Source organism: Scomber scombrus, chromosome 21 (assembly GCF_963691925.1).
Source record: "Scomber scombrus chromosome 21, fScoSco1.1, whole genome shotgun sequence".
NCBI classification, from domain to species: Eukaryota; Metazoa; Chordata; class Actinopteri; order Scombriformes; family Scombridae; genus Scomber; species Scomber scombrus.
This window is the reverse complement of record NC_084990.1, coordinates 17,945,600-17,963,460: the sequence shown is the minus strand read 5'-3', so window position 1 is coordinate 17,963,460 and position 17,861 is coordinate 17,945,600. Positions and strand designations below refer to the sequence as shown.

At 37.5% G+C, this 17,861-nt stretch overlaps 1 protein-coding gene across 1 annotated transcript; it reads right to left on the bottom strand.

The window, feature by feature from the left end:
* Nucleotides 1–12,357: 12,357 nt before the first annotated feature.
* On the bottom strand, nucleotides 12,358–17,861 carry epas1a (endothelial PAS domain protein 1a). The gene is made up of 9 exons (XM_062442140.1): nucleotides 17,733–17,861; nucleotides 16,491–16,657; nucleotides 15,272–15,576; nucleotides 15,083–15,167; nucleotides 14,796–14,896; nucleotides 14,499–14,662; nucleotides 13,745–13,851; nucleotides 13,481–13,649; nucleotides 12,358–12,489 (listed from the first exon to the last, which is right to left on the bottom strand). The coding sequence occupies exons 1-9, from the start codon at nucleotides 17,756–17,758 to the stop codon at nucleotides 12,426–12,428; spliced, it is 1,188 nt and encodes a 395-aa protein (XP_062298124.1). The 5' UTR covers nucleotides 17,759–17,861; the 3' UTR covers nucleotides 12,358–12,425.

The window sequence follows — 17,861 nt, the reverse complement described above, 5'->3', positions numbered from 1 at the left end:
AAAGGCAGCACGAGCCGAGCAGAGGAGAGCAGGAGGGGGGCAATTCACGATACACGCACGCGGAAGAGGAGGACCGAGGGAGGCGCGAGCCCGTGGGAAGCAATTGACAGCGCGCGCTCCCGAGTTTGCGCAATGGATTAAAAAAACAAATGTTAAAAGATCACCTCCACATACAGAAATACTCTACTTTGAATAGTGAGTTGTGTCTGATATGATTTTTACCATCAAAAAAGTTTATTATGAAGGCTTAAAAATTACACCAACTATTTCTTCCTTATTAAAAAATGTCAAAATCTAAAAATGTGCATATATTTTGGGGTTTAGGCAATATCTCTTATTTATTTACTTAATCCTAAAAAAAAATAAAAAAAATTGGTAGTCTCATTGAGATATGTGAAATTTGTGCACAAGAAATTCACATACAAAACACAATTCACACAACAGACAATAAATGAGTCAAACATATAGGCTACTACACAATAAGAGGAATGTGTATATATTGTGATTATACAACAGCTAAGTGGTTTTGTTCGGCTGACAACCACCTTTGCATTGATATAATCACAATATAACACCACCAGGAATGAGCTATTGCTTTTATAAGTTATCTATTTGTTTTATTCAATAACAATTACATTACAAGAGTCCTTTACAAAAAATTAGTTCCTGGCTGCATTGCATGCAGTGTTAGTTAATGGCTAATCTAACATTCCAGCTAGTCAGCATCTAACCAGTCATTTATTCACATTAAATTGAAGGTTCCCATTAATTATACACCCATAGAAAAACAGTCCAACACAATGATGATGCTTCACTGTAAGTCCGTTCTTAGTGTGTGTGTGTGTGTGTGTGTGTGTGTGTGTGTGTGTGTGTGTGTGTGTGTGTGTGTGTGTGTGTGTGTGTGTGTGTGCACTGACGGCTTTAACATTCCCCATTACACTTGTGTAAATTCAATATTGGACTAACATTGGTTCCAAACTATTTGTGATGTCACAAATCATGGTCGTAGGCCCGCCCTTTTAACTCAGATAAACTTTCCACTCTCAGTAGCTGAACATGAAAACAGCCTCCTGTCATCAAGCTCTGTACATACATCATCCTGCTCAGTGTAGCACAAACATCCAACTGTAGGAACAAGAAGAAACACATATTCCAAATTACATTATGTGGCAATGATGTTGAGGTTAAGTCTGCTAAAAGCTGCTCATCTCTTTAACCACTGACTCTACATTTTATCTCATGTTCTTCTCAAGTGTACAAATTATGATCTGCTAAGGAACTGCAACTGGTAAAGTACACTTAAAATAATAACAATTATGTTCAACACTGTACATTTTGCCTTATAAATCAAACATATAAATAAATACATATAATACTGTTTTAAAAGATAATTGCAAAAAGTTTCAGGTGATGATTTGTTTGCATATTAATATACATTGTTAACATTGTGATATGTCAATGACATCATCATTATAACATAAAAATGCATTGCCTTTGATTCAATGTAATTTGATGAAGACCTAACGCTAATAGCCTAGCATTCACACATGCCTTTTAGTCATTTTGAACATCTGATTTACAAGACAAGCACACTGTGTCACCCTTAGAAAGCACACTGGAAAACATGTTTATTCACATTTCTGCCTAACATGACCAGATTAACCTGTTTTGGGGCCCTCGCGCAGAAATCTACTGTTGGCCCCCTACTGTCCACCCACATTTTTTTTAGGCCTACACACAACTTTATTCAGGCACGATGTGTGTCCCCTGTGTGTTTGGTACAAACTGAAATGATAAATGTGTAAAAATCTAGAATTTGAAACCTGGTCCCACAGCAAGATAGAGCTACACCTTGAAATATATATAACTTACAACAAAAATGCGCAATTGATGACATGACCCAAAACCAGAAATGTTACACAGTGAACCTGGTCCCAAGGGCATATTAGAGATGACATTCCTATGTCTGCATGATAAATATGAGGCTACAGCCTGCCAATACTTAGCTTGGCTTGGCATAAACACTGGAAGTAGTGGTAAAAAAATTAGTGCGGCCCTGCCCAAAGGCTAAGAAATAGTTGTAACACACCTTGTTGTTCTTACACAACAAGATATAATGTACTCGGCTATGTTAATAGTCTGTAACAGTCTGTTTCATATCCATTTATTTATTTAATTTTCTCACTTCATTTGCAATTTTATAACTAAACCAGGAGGACATGAAGGCAGTATTATAGGCCAAATGACCGCCGGAAGGGTCACAATAAAACAAAATATTTAAATCGATTGTATTAGGAATATGTTCAGTTAAGTAAGAACAATTTAAAAATAAAAGATTGGTATATGAAGTAAATTAATAAAGCACTGAGTTTGTAGAAACATGAAGTGCACCGGCCTGGTCATTCATTAGCTTTTGTGCAGCAACAACAGTGTTAAAGTTCTGTACTTTGTGGCTTGTTCAAAGGGTCTCTGCGCGGCCTGCTGTCATCAGCAGTTCCGTGATCTGCTGTCGAGTGGCAGAAACAGAGAGAAAGAGAGTCAGGTGGGAGATGTAGAAAAGGCCCATTGTGTTTGCAATTAAAAACCCTCATGAGCAGCAACAATCAGTGAGGGAGCTGATCGTGTACAGTATGTGTCTGAAAAATCCAACTTGAATCCAAAGAGTGAAAGCCACTCTTTGGCACTATATTTCTTTATATTCTAAGGAAATATTGGTGAATAAATCCTGCCATGTACAACATAACATGACATTAATGGGACATGATGTCAACACACACAGTACATGTAGCACAACCTTGCTTCCTAAATCAAATCATATTCTATATCTATTATTATCGCTCTTTCTAGTTACTGATTACACACAGTATGTTATTATATGTGTCCACTATTCTCCAGTACGATTTTGTTTGTAGGCTTCAGCTGCTCACTCCATTGCTAATAAGTCTAAATATTCTTCTATTTTCTAGTTCTTTACACGATTAGTTCATGATTTTTCAAATCAAGCCCCCAAATTAACTTTCTGTCACATTTTGCTCACTGTAATCATTCTTTCTGTTCATGCTGGCCATTAAAATGTCCTCTTCAAATGCTTTTAAAATGTAGTGATGGGTGACAAATCCATGGTGACACAATTTGCACAAAAATGTACTTAAAAGTTTATCTGAAAATGATATGAGACTCCAGCAGCCTGAGGTAGTCAAATACATTTTGGCTGGACCGGCCATAAAGCAGCCCTATACCTGCAGTTGTCAGTGAGTGAGTGAGTGAGTGAGTGAGTGAGTGAGTGAGTGAGTGAGTGAGTGAGTGAGTGAGTGAGTGAGTGAGTGAGTGAGTGAGTGAGTGAGTGAGTGAGTGAGTGAGTGAGTGAGTGAGTGAGTGAGTGAGTGAGTGAGTGAGTGAGTGAGTGAGTGATGAAGTTACACCATTGGTTGGACTTTATAACTGAACTAATACCAGGATACAAGCTCTTTATTTCACTGACAGGTAAGATATACAACTCATGTAGGCTGTTATATCAATTCAGTATTGGGAGGCTACTCTGAAGGTGCGCTTGATTTGACTGTAACTACGGTAACCGGGCGGACATAAGCCTCCTGAATTTGCAAACAAAATGCTGTCAAAACATTTTCCACCGCAGCCTCCATGATCATCGACTTGGAAAGAGTCCGAAAACAGACACACAGAGGCATGAGGAAGATAGCATAGTTAAAGCACCCAAATGAGAGCAATGGGAGACGTCTGTATTTTAATTGCAATTAAAATAAGTTCCCATTCCAATCCAACTTCCAAAGATATAAATGGAAAACATTGTTCATGCAACTGCATTCATAACCTTCATAAACCTTACTCAAACATAGCTTAACCATGTCATGCGATATGCTACTTCAGCACACTTTATCAGCTATAAATATTACTGGGACCATCACAGAAAATTAACATTTAATATCCAGGAATTCACATTATAGACACCATCACTGACCATTCCTGTAACAAAAAAACTGGCCACCATTTCACACACTGACCATACATGGTCCAGCCATATACTAGGTTTGGACATAGCCTTGTTAGTATAAAATCCCTTCTTTGTGTTTCCACATTGGCTTGTCTGATCTGCATGTACATTTACATACATTACATTACAATCATAGAGACCAGCTTTTTTTAAATATCAGATTCAGCTGTCCATAAAGACTGCAGTTCATCAGGAGAATTAGAAGTTTCCAAATTTGAAATGTTTCTTCTGACAAAGTTCCTGATTTGTAGATACTTGAAAAAATGGCATGACTACAGTGTAAATTTTGCTTTAAGCTGAACAAATTACAAGAACACATTATCACTGTACAGGTCATTAATAGCAACTAAAGCTTCCATTTTCCAAGTTGAAAAAGCAGTATCTAGTTGTGAAAGGGGAGTGCAGGATTATAACAACTGAAAGCTAAAATATAAGTGTTTGGTAACTTGAATGCTTTTTGGTATACCTTTAATGAGTTTTTTTGACTATAAAATCAATCCCTTTAATTAATTAATCCACAAGGGTTTTAGCTGTATGGAGTAATGCTAGAACAGAAGTGCCACTAATGTCCCGCTCTTTAGCCACTCATAATGTGGTCATATCTTTAAACACTTCAGGGTATGCGTCCTGCCAGTAAACAAGGGCTTAGACAATGGCTGTCCAGTAATAGTGTTGGAACACAGGTAGAGCCAGTCCTCCTAAGTCATTAGGTTTTAGGTTTTTTTGTTGCTTCAGACAAACTCCTTTTTTTGCAAAGATCAAGGAGTGTGGATTTTGTCCTCCTTCACTTACATTGTAAATGCATTAGAAAGGGATCTTCAAATGTTGAGTATGAACAGGAGGAATGATTATGGCAATAAAAACCTATTTTAATGTTCATATTATTTTAAGACAGACATGTAAAATTGTGAACCTGTCCTTTAAGATAGTCTTTTTTTATTGCCAGAAGTACAGCTATAAAAAAGTCACTGCGTTTGTTGTCTAATCTGTTCATACAGTATAACATCAATGACAGATAATCAATTACATCCTTACAGAACCTCTTTGCATCAGGACAGAGGCCCTTTATATAATGATGTACATTTGTAATATATTGTACCAAAAATGTCGCATTTGGTTTAGTAATTTAATACAAACAAAACAAATGCCATTGAGCCAATAGAGCCTACGTTACTGTACATGCATTATCTGTCAGGATGTGTGTGTGTGCCATGGTGCGTGAGCTTTTTATATTTGTGCAATTAGCCGAGTGAGAGTGTATTGTCGAGGGCAGCAGGTCACTCATGGTGTGTGCGTGTGTTGTGAATGGAGGGGTGCTAGAAAGAGTATGTACTTCAGATACAGCTGGATCAAGGCGGAGGAGTGTGTGTGGAGCCAAGGGAGGGAGGAAGGGTTGGTGCTTTCCATTTAACTGAGCTAATAGGCGGCTCAAGATAATTTTCAAACAAGGCTTCTTGACTCCTGAATATAATTTTGTCATCTTGTTTTTGCATACTGTAAATTTGCTATCTTGCTTTGCTCTATGCATACAATATCTATGTTTTTCCAGTTAAGGAGAGTTTTTTCTATTCAAATCAAGGGATAGAGGATGTTGTATGCTGTATAGATTGTAAAACCCTCTGAGGTGAAAGTATGATTTGAGATATTGGCCGATATAAATAAAAATTAACTTGACTTGACTGAAAGGTATCATGGGTAGAACTTACTGATCAGCCAATCAGCAGAGTATCATTATACTTTATGCATGTTGTGATAAGATAAGATAAGCCTTTATTGTCTCTCTTAGGTGAAAGTTGTCTTGGGCATTTGCGAAAAACATAGGTGGCGCCACAGCACACACATATACACACACAATTATCCAGTACATGTACAGTCAAACTACATTCAGTAATCCACATACACAAATACTGCACATACAGTATTCTCTTCGGCAGAATATTGTTTTTCTTATCTTTTTTTCCATAATAATGATTCCTTGCACACAGTAGCATTGTTAAATATCTGCTGTAATTAACATGTGAGCGTTTTTTGATTATAGCTTTGAGTTTGCACAGCAATCTGATTGAATGGTCATCCTTTTTGGGCTTGTTATATGTTTACCTTCCAGCATCTGCTCCCATTGTCTGATCACAGCTAAGATACAATGAGTGTATCTAACACTGCATTCCCTGCATGGTCACAGTATTTCACACATCGAGTACATGCAAACATTGTCACTCTACATGGCATGGGGAGACAGACATTCAGTGCTGAGCTCATCTGAATGGAGTCCCTGACCTGGACTTAAACCTGTGGACTCTGCACAGGAGATAAGATTAGATCATTCCCCCAGGCTCTGGTTCAATTACACATTTGTAGGCTTCAACCGTAGTACAAACACGATTACACAATATCAAAAGCAAATTTAATGATGACTCAATTGAGTGTAATACGTCAAATATATACGTAAGAACATACAGGTTTTGGCTGGTCAGGCTTTAAATCTAAACGCTATGAACATCCTGTATCATCGCCCTGATGTCAGGTGGACAAAGCAATCAATAGTAACCATGTTACCCATTATTTGGCACCAGGTCAAGGCAATGCTACACTATTACTAATGCAATAACGGCAGTGCTTATCCCCTCACTGTTTTATCTCTGTATTACAGGGCCATATAGCTTTATTGTGTCTTAGAAGCTGATTTCCTGAAACCAAGATGAACTGAAAACCATTCTCCTTCTTTAGGGTAGACAGAAACAGAGAGATGGGAACACAATATCTGAATATTCATGTGTCAGTTTGTTCTGTCTGTTCTCTTTTTGAAGATAAGCAAACAAGAGGGAAGATAAGCTGAGTCTATATATCCAACTGAGGCCTCTGTCTCACTCCAGAAAGCAATCCAATTTGTTTTATGAGATTTTATGTGTTTATTTGAAAAATTATCAACATTGCTTCACTTATGTGTCAATCCAGACACTTTAAAGGTAAGTAAAGAAGGTGGACAGAGGGCACATTTAACTGCAGATGGGCACAAGTGTGTGACACAAACAGTATGCAAAGCAAGAGGAGAGATTTTGTCAACACTGACAGTTCCAAGAAAATGCATCGATGTAACATTTGCCCTAAAAGTCTTGGTCAGGCAGATATGCGTGTGGACAAAAAACAATATACAGACAAAACAATCACATCATGCAGATAACTGCCCATTACTATTACATTACTATGCACATTAACACATTAAGAAAAAAAAACTATAGCTCATACATGTGACATACTTTTGCCATATTGCCATATTCTTTACCATACACATTCTTAAAAATGAGAGATTTTTGTCCACATGGATTTTTGCCTGACAAACACCTTTTGCCTGACAAACACCTTGTTTTCCTCTAAAAAGCATCATTACACCTTTTGGGAGTGTGCAAGTTCTAAGTGTGTGGGCAACTTCTCCTTTTCCATTCAGATACATTGTGGAACAGTGCATTGCAGTGCATTGTTACTGAATACTGTTTATTTCAGGCTCTAGTGCCCATTGGGTGCTACACAATACAATATTCATATCATTATTTTTTTAAAGACAAAATTGTTCAAACTGATATTTATACCCTTTTTCATGCAAAGGCAAGGTTTTCAACGATAATTATGTAAAAATGTACTAATATGACTGGAAAATGGCCCAAAAGTGAGTGAAATTTTGTCTTATTAATGAATATCAACCTTTATTAAATACCCCCATGTTTTCCTGTAACCTTTGATTGATTAATATATTTAGTGTCACTTGATTTCCTACCACTGAAACTGCACTAAAACATGTTTCTTTTTTGTTTTATATTAATCTATACCATGTTTGTTTCTGATTCCCCCCCCCCCCTCTTCATTGTGTTTTTAAAATGTTGATCCAGTGCCTTTCTTTGACCTCATGAAAAACATGCTAAATTCCTTCAGTGTCTGAAAGGTGCTGCACAAAAAAACGTGCCTCTCCTACAGTCATACTAAGACTAAACCTAAACAGAAGTGCTTCAGCTGAATCTGACACGTGCCTGTTTGTTCATTAAGCAGCAAACCTTGTCCTTACTTGTCATGTAAAACATATCAGTTGAAGAACTTTGAACTGTGAACTCTGCACCAGAGGTCAGTTTCATTCATCTGTGTTTTCCTACTCTATTCTATCTAGTAGACATGCCTTTATAACAGGAAACAATTAATAATCTCCTTTGAGTAATCCTAGTATATAATATTCCCTTCATCACATCACCAACAGTTCCTGGTCTGTAGTTTATCTTGAATCGTATCATTCCCTTTATCTCAGCCCCTCCATGTTTTCCTCTCTGCAGTCCAGACACTGATTTATGATGGTTATGTTTCAAAGGGTGAGCACTGTCATGTCATTGGCTGATAGCCTGACAACACCCACACAGCCGTGGGGGTGTGGCGGGGGAGGAGAGGAGGGTCAAAGGGAATAAGGAGGGGGGCTGTTGACGTAAAGAAGTGCCTCTTCAGTAGGGTCACATAAAGCTTTTACTTTAAATGCACAATAGTTTAGGGGAGTCTTGCTTCTTTTGTGTGTGAGAATTTTGTAGAAGTTTTCAATCTTTTTCGTGTTCGCTCCTCCTTTAAAATGAGATCACGGTGGCATGAAATTAAACCCTCAGCCCACTACCATGACCTCCTCCACCTCTTATCTCCACCCCCTGTGCCTCAGCAGCAGTGCAGCGCAGACTTGGCCATGCTGGAGTAATCAGGCTTCTGAAACAACAGGCAAGGCCGCAAGATCCTGCAACAACTGCTAAGGTCACCTTGAAAAGCAGTGTGGTGTCAACCAACCAGAAAATGTAAGTTTAGACAACCGTGGGCAGAGCCAAAAAGATTTCCTGAAGTTTAGTTAATAAAGGTGCACTTTGAACACAAAGGAGAAAAAACTATTTCAGTTTGGGTTTTTTTTCCCCCCCCAGCAAAGTCACTCCTCAGACAGGCTCAAACTCAGCTGTGACTTCATGAATCAAAGTCATGCTGTCAGATAAAAAGTTTATTTATAACAAACACCTTCTTTTTCCTCTTAAGCGAAAGAGAGACAGAGCAGTGAGTTTTGGACTATTTTTACAGTAAATGATCAGCGACTGATGATCAAACAATGGTCTTGGGGTTATTTGAGAAAAACTGCAACAAGAGAGCTATACAGACATGAAACTTGACTTTAAAATAAAATGAATAACAGCATATGAAGTCATCATAAACCAATCCATACTATGTAATACATACTATATTTCATTTTCATGAGTGTGTGTGTGTGTGTGTGTGTGTGTGTGTGTGTGTGTGTGTGTGTGTGTGTGTGTGTGTGTGTGTGTGTGTGTGTATTTGTGTGTGTGTGTATAAATAACAATAAATTACTGATGAGATACCGATATATCGATATTGATATTTTTTTTTACTACCTAATATTTGTATAGGGCTTTATTTGATGGGCCATACATTATTGGTTATTCTGTGGCTTCTCTGCAGCAGTTAAGTTAAATTCTCAAATTTTTCTACTATTCAAAATGGCAGATTCTGTTTCAAAGGCTTTCCTCTCAGGTTTTCTGAGTTAGTGTGACTGAGGAAAATCTAAATACATATTAAAATGATGTGTTTTATAATGGGCTCAAGTGTTGTGGGCTCAACTTTTTAATGCTTTTTCAGCCAATGTTGTACTAGTATTTGTTTAGAAGATAGATAACACTATACTGTCTGACTCAACTATTCATAAAAATGTGAAAAGATTGGCACAGTAGAGTCTTTGGTAATTTTTTTAGCTCACATGTCAAAGGCTTGTAGGACATACACTCAACAGTGGGACGCTTCTGGCAAATCCGAGAGAATGTGGCCACCTTGTGGAGGATGCTGACTGTATGTTTAGTTTCACTGACTATAGTTTAACACTAGATGGAGTAAGTGTCTTTTCCTACATGTCTGACTACGTCAGTGTGAAGATGAGAATAAAAAAACCCTGAAGTCCCCAGCTTTCATATCACACATTGAGCTTCCTGGGTGAAGCAAAAATACATACTTGATGCAAAATGACATAATTTTAAAACACTTTTTTGTGTTTGAGAAATAGCAGTGAGAAGAATAGTAGATGGTCAATGAGAACTGAGACTGTAATAAACCAGACATCAGCTGTCACATCATGCTTTTACATTATTATATCTACATCATTTAGATTTTGTATTTCTATTTATATTATTTGACCTATTGGCTTATTAAACAAAGGCAGCACACAGTAAAGAGTAAGACATCCATATAAGAATAAAACAGTGATATAAAAAATATAAAACAGTTAATACCGGTATGCACACTAAGAAAAGAAAAAGAGAGAATATGTCATGCAGCTTTATCATTATCACTGGATAAATAAACGGAATAAAAGGAGCTTTTACACAAGTTGTCTTTAAGGGTAGAGGGTGTCGGATTATATAAAGCACTTTCAAGCAAATTTGTGGTTTGGGGCAATATAAATACACTTATTTACTTTTTAATCCCTACACGATGTGGCTCAGCTTTATATTTCAGAGCTGTTTCAGAGCTGGGAACAAAATGTGGCTAAAAGTTTCACTGTCCAAGCCTAAAACGAAAGGGTTTTTTTTGGTGTGTTTTAGCTCGAACGCTGTGGAAAAAAACTCTCAGCGTCTGACTCAGTGTCAGGTGAGATGAGTCAGCTCTTCATTTTAAAAAACTTTAAAAAACCCACCTAATCAAATCAGTTTCTAATGTCTACCCAAATGGTTTCATTCTGTTCTGTATGTCTCATAACTCTATCTCTGTTTTCCTTTGTGCTGAAATACTGTACTGCACAAAAGTCTTAGGCCACCCCCACCATACAAACAGAAAAACAGGAAATATGTATACAAAATGTAATATTAATTATTTAATAATATTATTAATTAAGGTTCCGTTCCATTTAGGTTTAAGAGAGCCAGGTTCCTGCTATTCCTAAAGTGTAAGGGGAGGTCATGCTAAATATTAGCCACTTTAGCCTATAGATTCTATTTTTTTCTTCTTCTGTTTTTTAATACTGCATACACATTTCCTCTATTTTCTGGTTGTATTCTAAAAAAAGAGACTGATAAATAATTACTGTATATACGGTCATTATAGCATTGCTAAAACAACAAATCTAATGGTGGCCTAATACTTTTGCACAGTACTGTATGTATGCTGAAATTGCACCTATATTTTACAATGTTGTATTTTGTGGATCATCTTGTAACTTTGGCTTTGAAAGGTGCTACGGACATAAAGTTTATTTACTTACTCGCTATACATCTACACATCAGAACTTACTGAGGCACTGTGAAAAAAAAGGGTGTGATCTTACAACAGGTGTCAAGGGGGCTGATTGTTGCAACACATACAGCGAGAAAAAGAAGCTTTTTTTTCCCACCTGTGTGTTACGACCAGGCGTTAGATAACTTCATATCATCTGCTGCTAATTCCTAATTGTCCTTTTAATAACCATTATTGCCATTGTGAATTTTACTCAGATTGTTTTTGATTTAGTTTCAGACCAGTAAAAACAGTTGAAGTGAAACTTGACACAGTCTATTGTTTGTGCATGTGTGTGTATTTGTGTGTGTATGTGTGTGTTTAGAGGTCGAGAGGTAAAAAGTTGAAGAAGTTCCCACGAGAACTTTCCTATCAAGTCTCTGTCTTCAGGAAGCTGTGGCTTTGACTTGCATCTGCTCATATCTCCTCATCAGCACAATGCACATCTCTCTATATATACTTGGTGTGTGCGTGTGCGTGTGTGTGCATGTGTGTGTGTGTGTGTGTGTGTGTGTGTGTGTGTATTGTACATAATATCTATGCTTGAAGGCCAGATGTCACCCCACATGTCAGGTGACCTAGAAGGAAACCCCACAGGAAGCAAGGTTAGGCCCAGGGAGGTCAAGAAAAAGTCAAACTGCCTGCTTTCATCAACAAATTTCAACTCTCACTACACCCCGTCAACTGTCTGTAAACCACAGTTTACACCTAATGCTTTCAGTTTTCTTTTCAGAAGACAGAAGTTGTGCAAAACTGTGTGACAAAGCTGTGAAGTGAAGTTAACCAAGAAGCTTTGTGACAAGTGATATTTAAGACACTTTTCTCCAAGATGTAGTTTAATGTGTCTGGTGTTCTAACAGTTGAAATATTTGTAGCCATATCCAAAAACTGAACATCCAATTCTGTTTGCAGACATAAAAAAAACATCAACAGCTGAAACAAACAGAAAGTCACTTTGAATCATGAAATGTTATGTTTAATAAAGGTTAGTTTATTGAAATTGTATGATGATAATTCACAAAAGGAGGTAGAGCAGATTGTTTGTTGTTGTTTTTTTATTTTTTGTTTTTTATTTTTTTAGATGAATGGTGCGTTCGGCAGATTGTTCAGTTTGGTTCTTCAGACTTCAGTCTCAGCTCAAGTATCTGTGGACAGACTGGTCCAAAGACAGCTGCAGGGATGCCTGCTCCACTCCACTGTGACACACACACACACACACACACACACACACACACACACACACACACACACACACACACACACACACACACACCGAGAGAGAGAGAGAGAATTAAACAATTTGTTAATTATTTTGACTATATAGCCTGAAGACAGCTTAAGCAACTTACTTACTTACAAAGTAACTTTACTTAAAGAACGCATCTGGTGATTTTAGACCTTTAAGTATAGCACAGATATTTTACTTTTAACCATTTAACAAAGCACACTATTGCTAAAACAACTCGTTAATAAACAGATAGACAAAAAACTGACAGAAAATGAAACAATTTTGATAAGCAATTGTTTCATCATTTATCAAACGAAAGTGCCAAGAATTTCCTGGTTTCAAATGAGAGAATTCGCTCAGTTTTATATCTTTGTAAACTGAATAAATATCTTTGGGTTTGGGACTGTTGGTGAGACAAAATGATGAATTCATGATGGACTTTTTTCACAATTATTATGATGTTTTATAGACTAAATGATAAGTCTTTTATTATAAAAATTACAAATATAGTTGCAGCCACAAACACCATAAATTATTGTCAACACTCAGTGGTTGCAGCTCATCTTAGTATGCCATGAAAATCAACAGTCTTGAAAACCATCTTTGAGTTACATTATTAAATGGCAATACATTAGCGGAAGGAACATAATCTTCCTGTTCTGTGGTTAAGCATGTGTCAATGTGAGGTTTGAGGGCTGCCATACATGACTGTATTTATATATGGTGTTATAATATTAAAAAATGCCAAAAAAGTATGTGGCAAATGTTGCAAAGGCGTTGCATAAATGTGTCACCTTTCTTATGTTAAAAAGGTTGTTGTTTTGTCAGTCGAGCCTTAAACTCACATACTGGGATTGACTATCTGTCATCAGGTAAATTCAAGTCTCTGCAAGTTTATTTTATAGTGTGCTGAAATAAAAATGAACATACTGTACACACACACACACACACACACACACCTGAGGACATAGGTAACACAGAGGATGCAGAGCGGCTGGTGCACACCAGGTCTGGACTTGGAGGGTCGGACACTGGGGATGACGGCACTGTGACTCTCCACCCAGACGTAACCTCCACCTTTCACGAGCATCCTGTACTGACCGCTGACTGACTGACTCTTCCAACACACTGCAGAGAGAGAGAGAGAGAGATGGGTGAGATTAGATATATTTACAAGTGTAATGTGTGTGTATTTTAGTGTGTGCATGCACATTGATACTCACGGTTCAAATGATTTTTGGTTAAACTACGTATGTCCTGCGTGTGACAGAGATCATAGATCGAACGGCCCACAAGCTCCTCAGGACCGTAACCTAAAAGCACCGTCACTCTACGGATGGACACACACACACACACACACACACACACACACACACACACAACACACACACACACACACAATTTTTTGTATTTATCTTACAAAACACAACTTTGTAAACCAGCCCTTAAACGTCAAATAATGTTAATAGACAGATGTTAATGTTTTAGTCATGAAATATGTTGATGTTGTAATTTATACTAACATTGAAAAAAACCATTGATGAGGCTACAGAAATCCTAATATTAGTTTGCGTTTTCTGTCTTGTTTTTGGCCATTTGTTGCTTTGCTCACTTAGAACCAGCACATATCAGTGCAACACTTGCTGAATAAGCATTGAGTTTAATAATCTTCCTTAGTTTTTCTTAAGAAATTTCATAACATGAAAACACTGGACAGGGACATCACAACGTGTTACCCAACATGCAGCCTCATATTTACATCACTGAGTTTAAAAAAAAAAGTTACCTTATATAGAATTATTGAAACACACTCTTACATTTAGAGTATATCAGGGTAACAGCAGTTCCACTTTGGTTTTTGAATCTAGTTATTGTTGTTCTACTTGTTAAATATATTTATATCAGCTGAATCACAAGTACGTTTAAAGTAACTCACTAGTAGAGGCACGTGTGTGTGTGTATATTTGTGTGAATCACCTCGGGTCGCAGTGTGTGAACCTCATGTCCATGTTGTGCTGACTGGTGAAGGTGTGTGTGCTCAGGAGTGTGTGTGAGAGGGGCAGCGGCTGGCAGGTCAGCAGCAGACAAGAAGCTGAAGACTGTGGGACGCACATCTTTGCTCGGCCCTGACAGTGGAGAACCTAAAACCACAGAGAACGGGGTTAAAACGTCGCAAAAATATTATCAGAACTTTATGCTGCTTCAGGATTTCATTTTTTAGGAAATGGGGGGAAAAAAGTGTGTGTTTCTGTTTCAGTATTGCTTCTCACCAACCTTCCACGTAGCTGACTTGAGGTTGGCGCTTCTTCCTCTGTGTGTCAGAGCACTTTTAATTCTCATGACAAAGTCCCTTTTTGCACCGCGCCAAACTTCCTCTAAAAATACAAAAGATTTCATCAGCTAAAAAGGTTAAACCTAATCAAATCTGTCTGATCTCTCAAAGACACAAAGTCATAACCACAAACTACACAACTCAAACTGAACACAGACCCCCCCCCCCCCCCCCCCCCCCCCCACACACTCACACACACACACACACACACACACACACACATACACACCTGCAGTTAGACGAAGGTTATTTCTGATTTCTTCATGGTCACAGGGATGGGTGAAGTCAAAAATGTTGTGTCCCATCAACTCAGTCTATCAGAAAATATAAAGTACAATACTTATCTTCAAATCTTAATCCTAAATGAATACATCAATCATGTGAAAATGCGTGTGTGTGTGTGTGTGTGTGTGTGTACCTGTGTCAAGCCCATATATTTGTTAACATTGCTAGACAGATACATCATGTCTCCTTCAGTGGTTACAACCATCAGAAATCCCTCCAGGATCTTCAGGTACATGCTTGTCTCCTCCGCCTCTCTGTCCTCTTCCTCTCTGTACTCCGCCTCTCTTTCCTCCGCCTCTCTTTTCAGCGCCTCTCTCTCCTTCTCCTCCTGTCCTCCATCTTGTTTTCTCTTCTCCAAATCTGTCTTATTTTCTGCACCCTCTATCGCTGGTCCACATTTTATGGCGTGACTGGCCTCTACTTTTATCCCAGCATTCCCTAAGACAGAAAGAGTGAGTTTATTGATTGGGTTATTGTCAGATTTTTTAATACACTGAAAATAAATATCCTCTCATGGGAACTATTCTACTCTTTATTTTTAGTAAATGCAGTATTTATGGGAATTGTGGAGGATGTTGCTGCAAGTGTGATCACTGATGTGTGGTAGGGTTGTGTGTGTGTGTGTGTGTGTGTGTTTTTATAAGAGTGTGTGTCCCAGGTGTTATTCATGTTATTAACAACTTCCTCTATCACCAACTCAAACCCTCTAGCCTTGAAACTAGCAAGCTAACCCACAACAAAGTCACTATTTTTAGTGAGACTTTTTTTTCTAAAGCTACTTATTAAAAAAAAAAAAAGTTCATTTAAGTTACACCTCAGATATGTGCAATTAGCCCAGTGACTGTGTCTGTAAGAGTCACTTATGTAGCAAAGCTGCTTTTATGTACAGCTCTGGAAAATATGACGACTTAGGCATATTTTAAGTTTCAATACCCTTTTTGAGTCAGCCAAACAAATCTGTACCGTTCTTTTTCAGCAAATCTAATTCAGCTTTACAAGGCATTGATTATGTATCATTCATATATTAACCAGGCTAAGAAATGTTAAATTATCAGGGTTACTTGACTTAAATTAAATAACTGAATCTCTCTTAAACATCATTTTATTTTCAGGATGGGATGACGACTTACTTAAGTTTCATTGCATTATTTGAAGTATATATAGGTCAAAAGGTTAGATTTCTTTCATACATAGTCTCATTACTTTTGGATTCACACAAAATCTTTCTCTATACGTGTCCTTTAAAAATATATTTTAAAAGAGTGTCTTGCACATGCATAAATACAGTATGTATGAGGTGCGCAGTGACATGGATTTCTAAAAGCCCTCATTAATGTGTGTGATGATGGCACCTTTGAGCACTGTATGCATGCGTATGTAGCTGAGGGTCAGGCGGATGACTGTGGGCTTGTCCAGGTGAGATCGGAGGGAGGGGTGGAGGGGCAGGAGACGAGATAAATCGCCAAACACATCAGACTCCACTCGCCGCCTCCTTCTCGCCGCCTCACGGCTGATTGCCCTATAGAAGACAGAGGTCAGGAAAAAACACATATCATGAGAAACAAGCAACTTAAGTCATCTTAACAGCATTTACATGGATTTAATCAAATACAAATGACTTATCATGCATTACAACAAATACATTGCAGGTTGATATGAGACCTGATTATGAATGACACACAGTATACCATATATTATTATAGATAGTAGTATTGAGTACAGCACAATGTAACTTAGTATTGGCAGATTAGAGGTTTATTGTGATACTATATTTCAAATAGTAACATAAAATGAAATTTAGTTTCGATTCATTAGAGTACAACAGACAGTACTTAACATACATTTAAAGATGTTTGTACTTGTAAAATGGCGATTCTTTAAATTGATTTTGTTGCTTTTAATTGAACTAAAGGAACAGTTTGAGGCACTTCACTTGAGTATTTCAATTTTGTCAGAACTTTCACCAAATTTCAGACAGAAATGTACTTTCTACTTATTCTTTACTGTACATTATTTTAGATTCTACATTCATCATGACCAAAACTGATAAAACATCACCGCTATGTGATTAAAAATGTGCTATGTTCAAAATGTCAACTGTCCGGGAACTGTCCAGAATAACAGCCATTTAATCATCATGACACTGTTACAATTTCTCGACATACAGATCAAAGCATATAGCACTTCCACTGAGATAACACTGTTGAGTAAAAAAAATCCCATGTGATATTTTCACGCCTTGCAAATCATGCCTTTTCCTTTTGATTGAGTACATTTTACTGGCAGTACTTCGAATGCTTTCACAATTTTGATAGAAGCACTTTTGTTTGCTTTCATTTTCCATTGTTGTTTTTCTACTTTAAGTTTTCTCTTTTAAATATTTGGGTAATTCTTCCACTACTGTTGAACCAGGAAAGAGAGCAGTGCATTGAGGCCTAGATGGCCATTGTATGGTCACAAAACCATGATTGAGATTACCATTTAAAACGTGTCAAACCAAAACCAAACTTAAATAAGTCAAATGAAGTTTAGACAAATTGTGACAGTGGTTATGAAAATGTTTCAAAATGTGTACAAAGCACATGCAGCTTTACCTTCTCTTTTCCTTGTCTGCTGTCATCGTGTCCAACAGGTGTCTTTATCCTGTGTCATGGCGCAGAAAAAGAAAAAGAGATGGTGGCAGCAGGAGTTCACAGCACAGTATGGACTCCCAGCACTACAAT

Excerpts from the sequence above, each read along its gene's own strand:
- epas1a (XM_062442140.1), bottom strand. The coding sequence starts at position 17,758 with ATGACAGCAGACAAGGAAAAGAGAAG. Across the intron at positions 15,168-15,271 it reads AATATATGGGCTTGACACAG|ACTGAGTTGATGGGACACAA; the intron begins GTACACACACAC and ends ATTTTCTGATAG. Across the intron at positions 13,852-14,498 it reads TTCACACACTGCGACCCGAG|AGTGACGGTGCTTTTAGGTT; the intron begins GTGATTCACACA and ends GTCCATCCGTAG.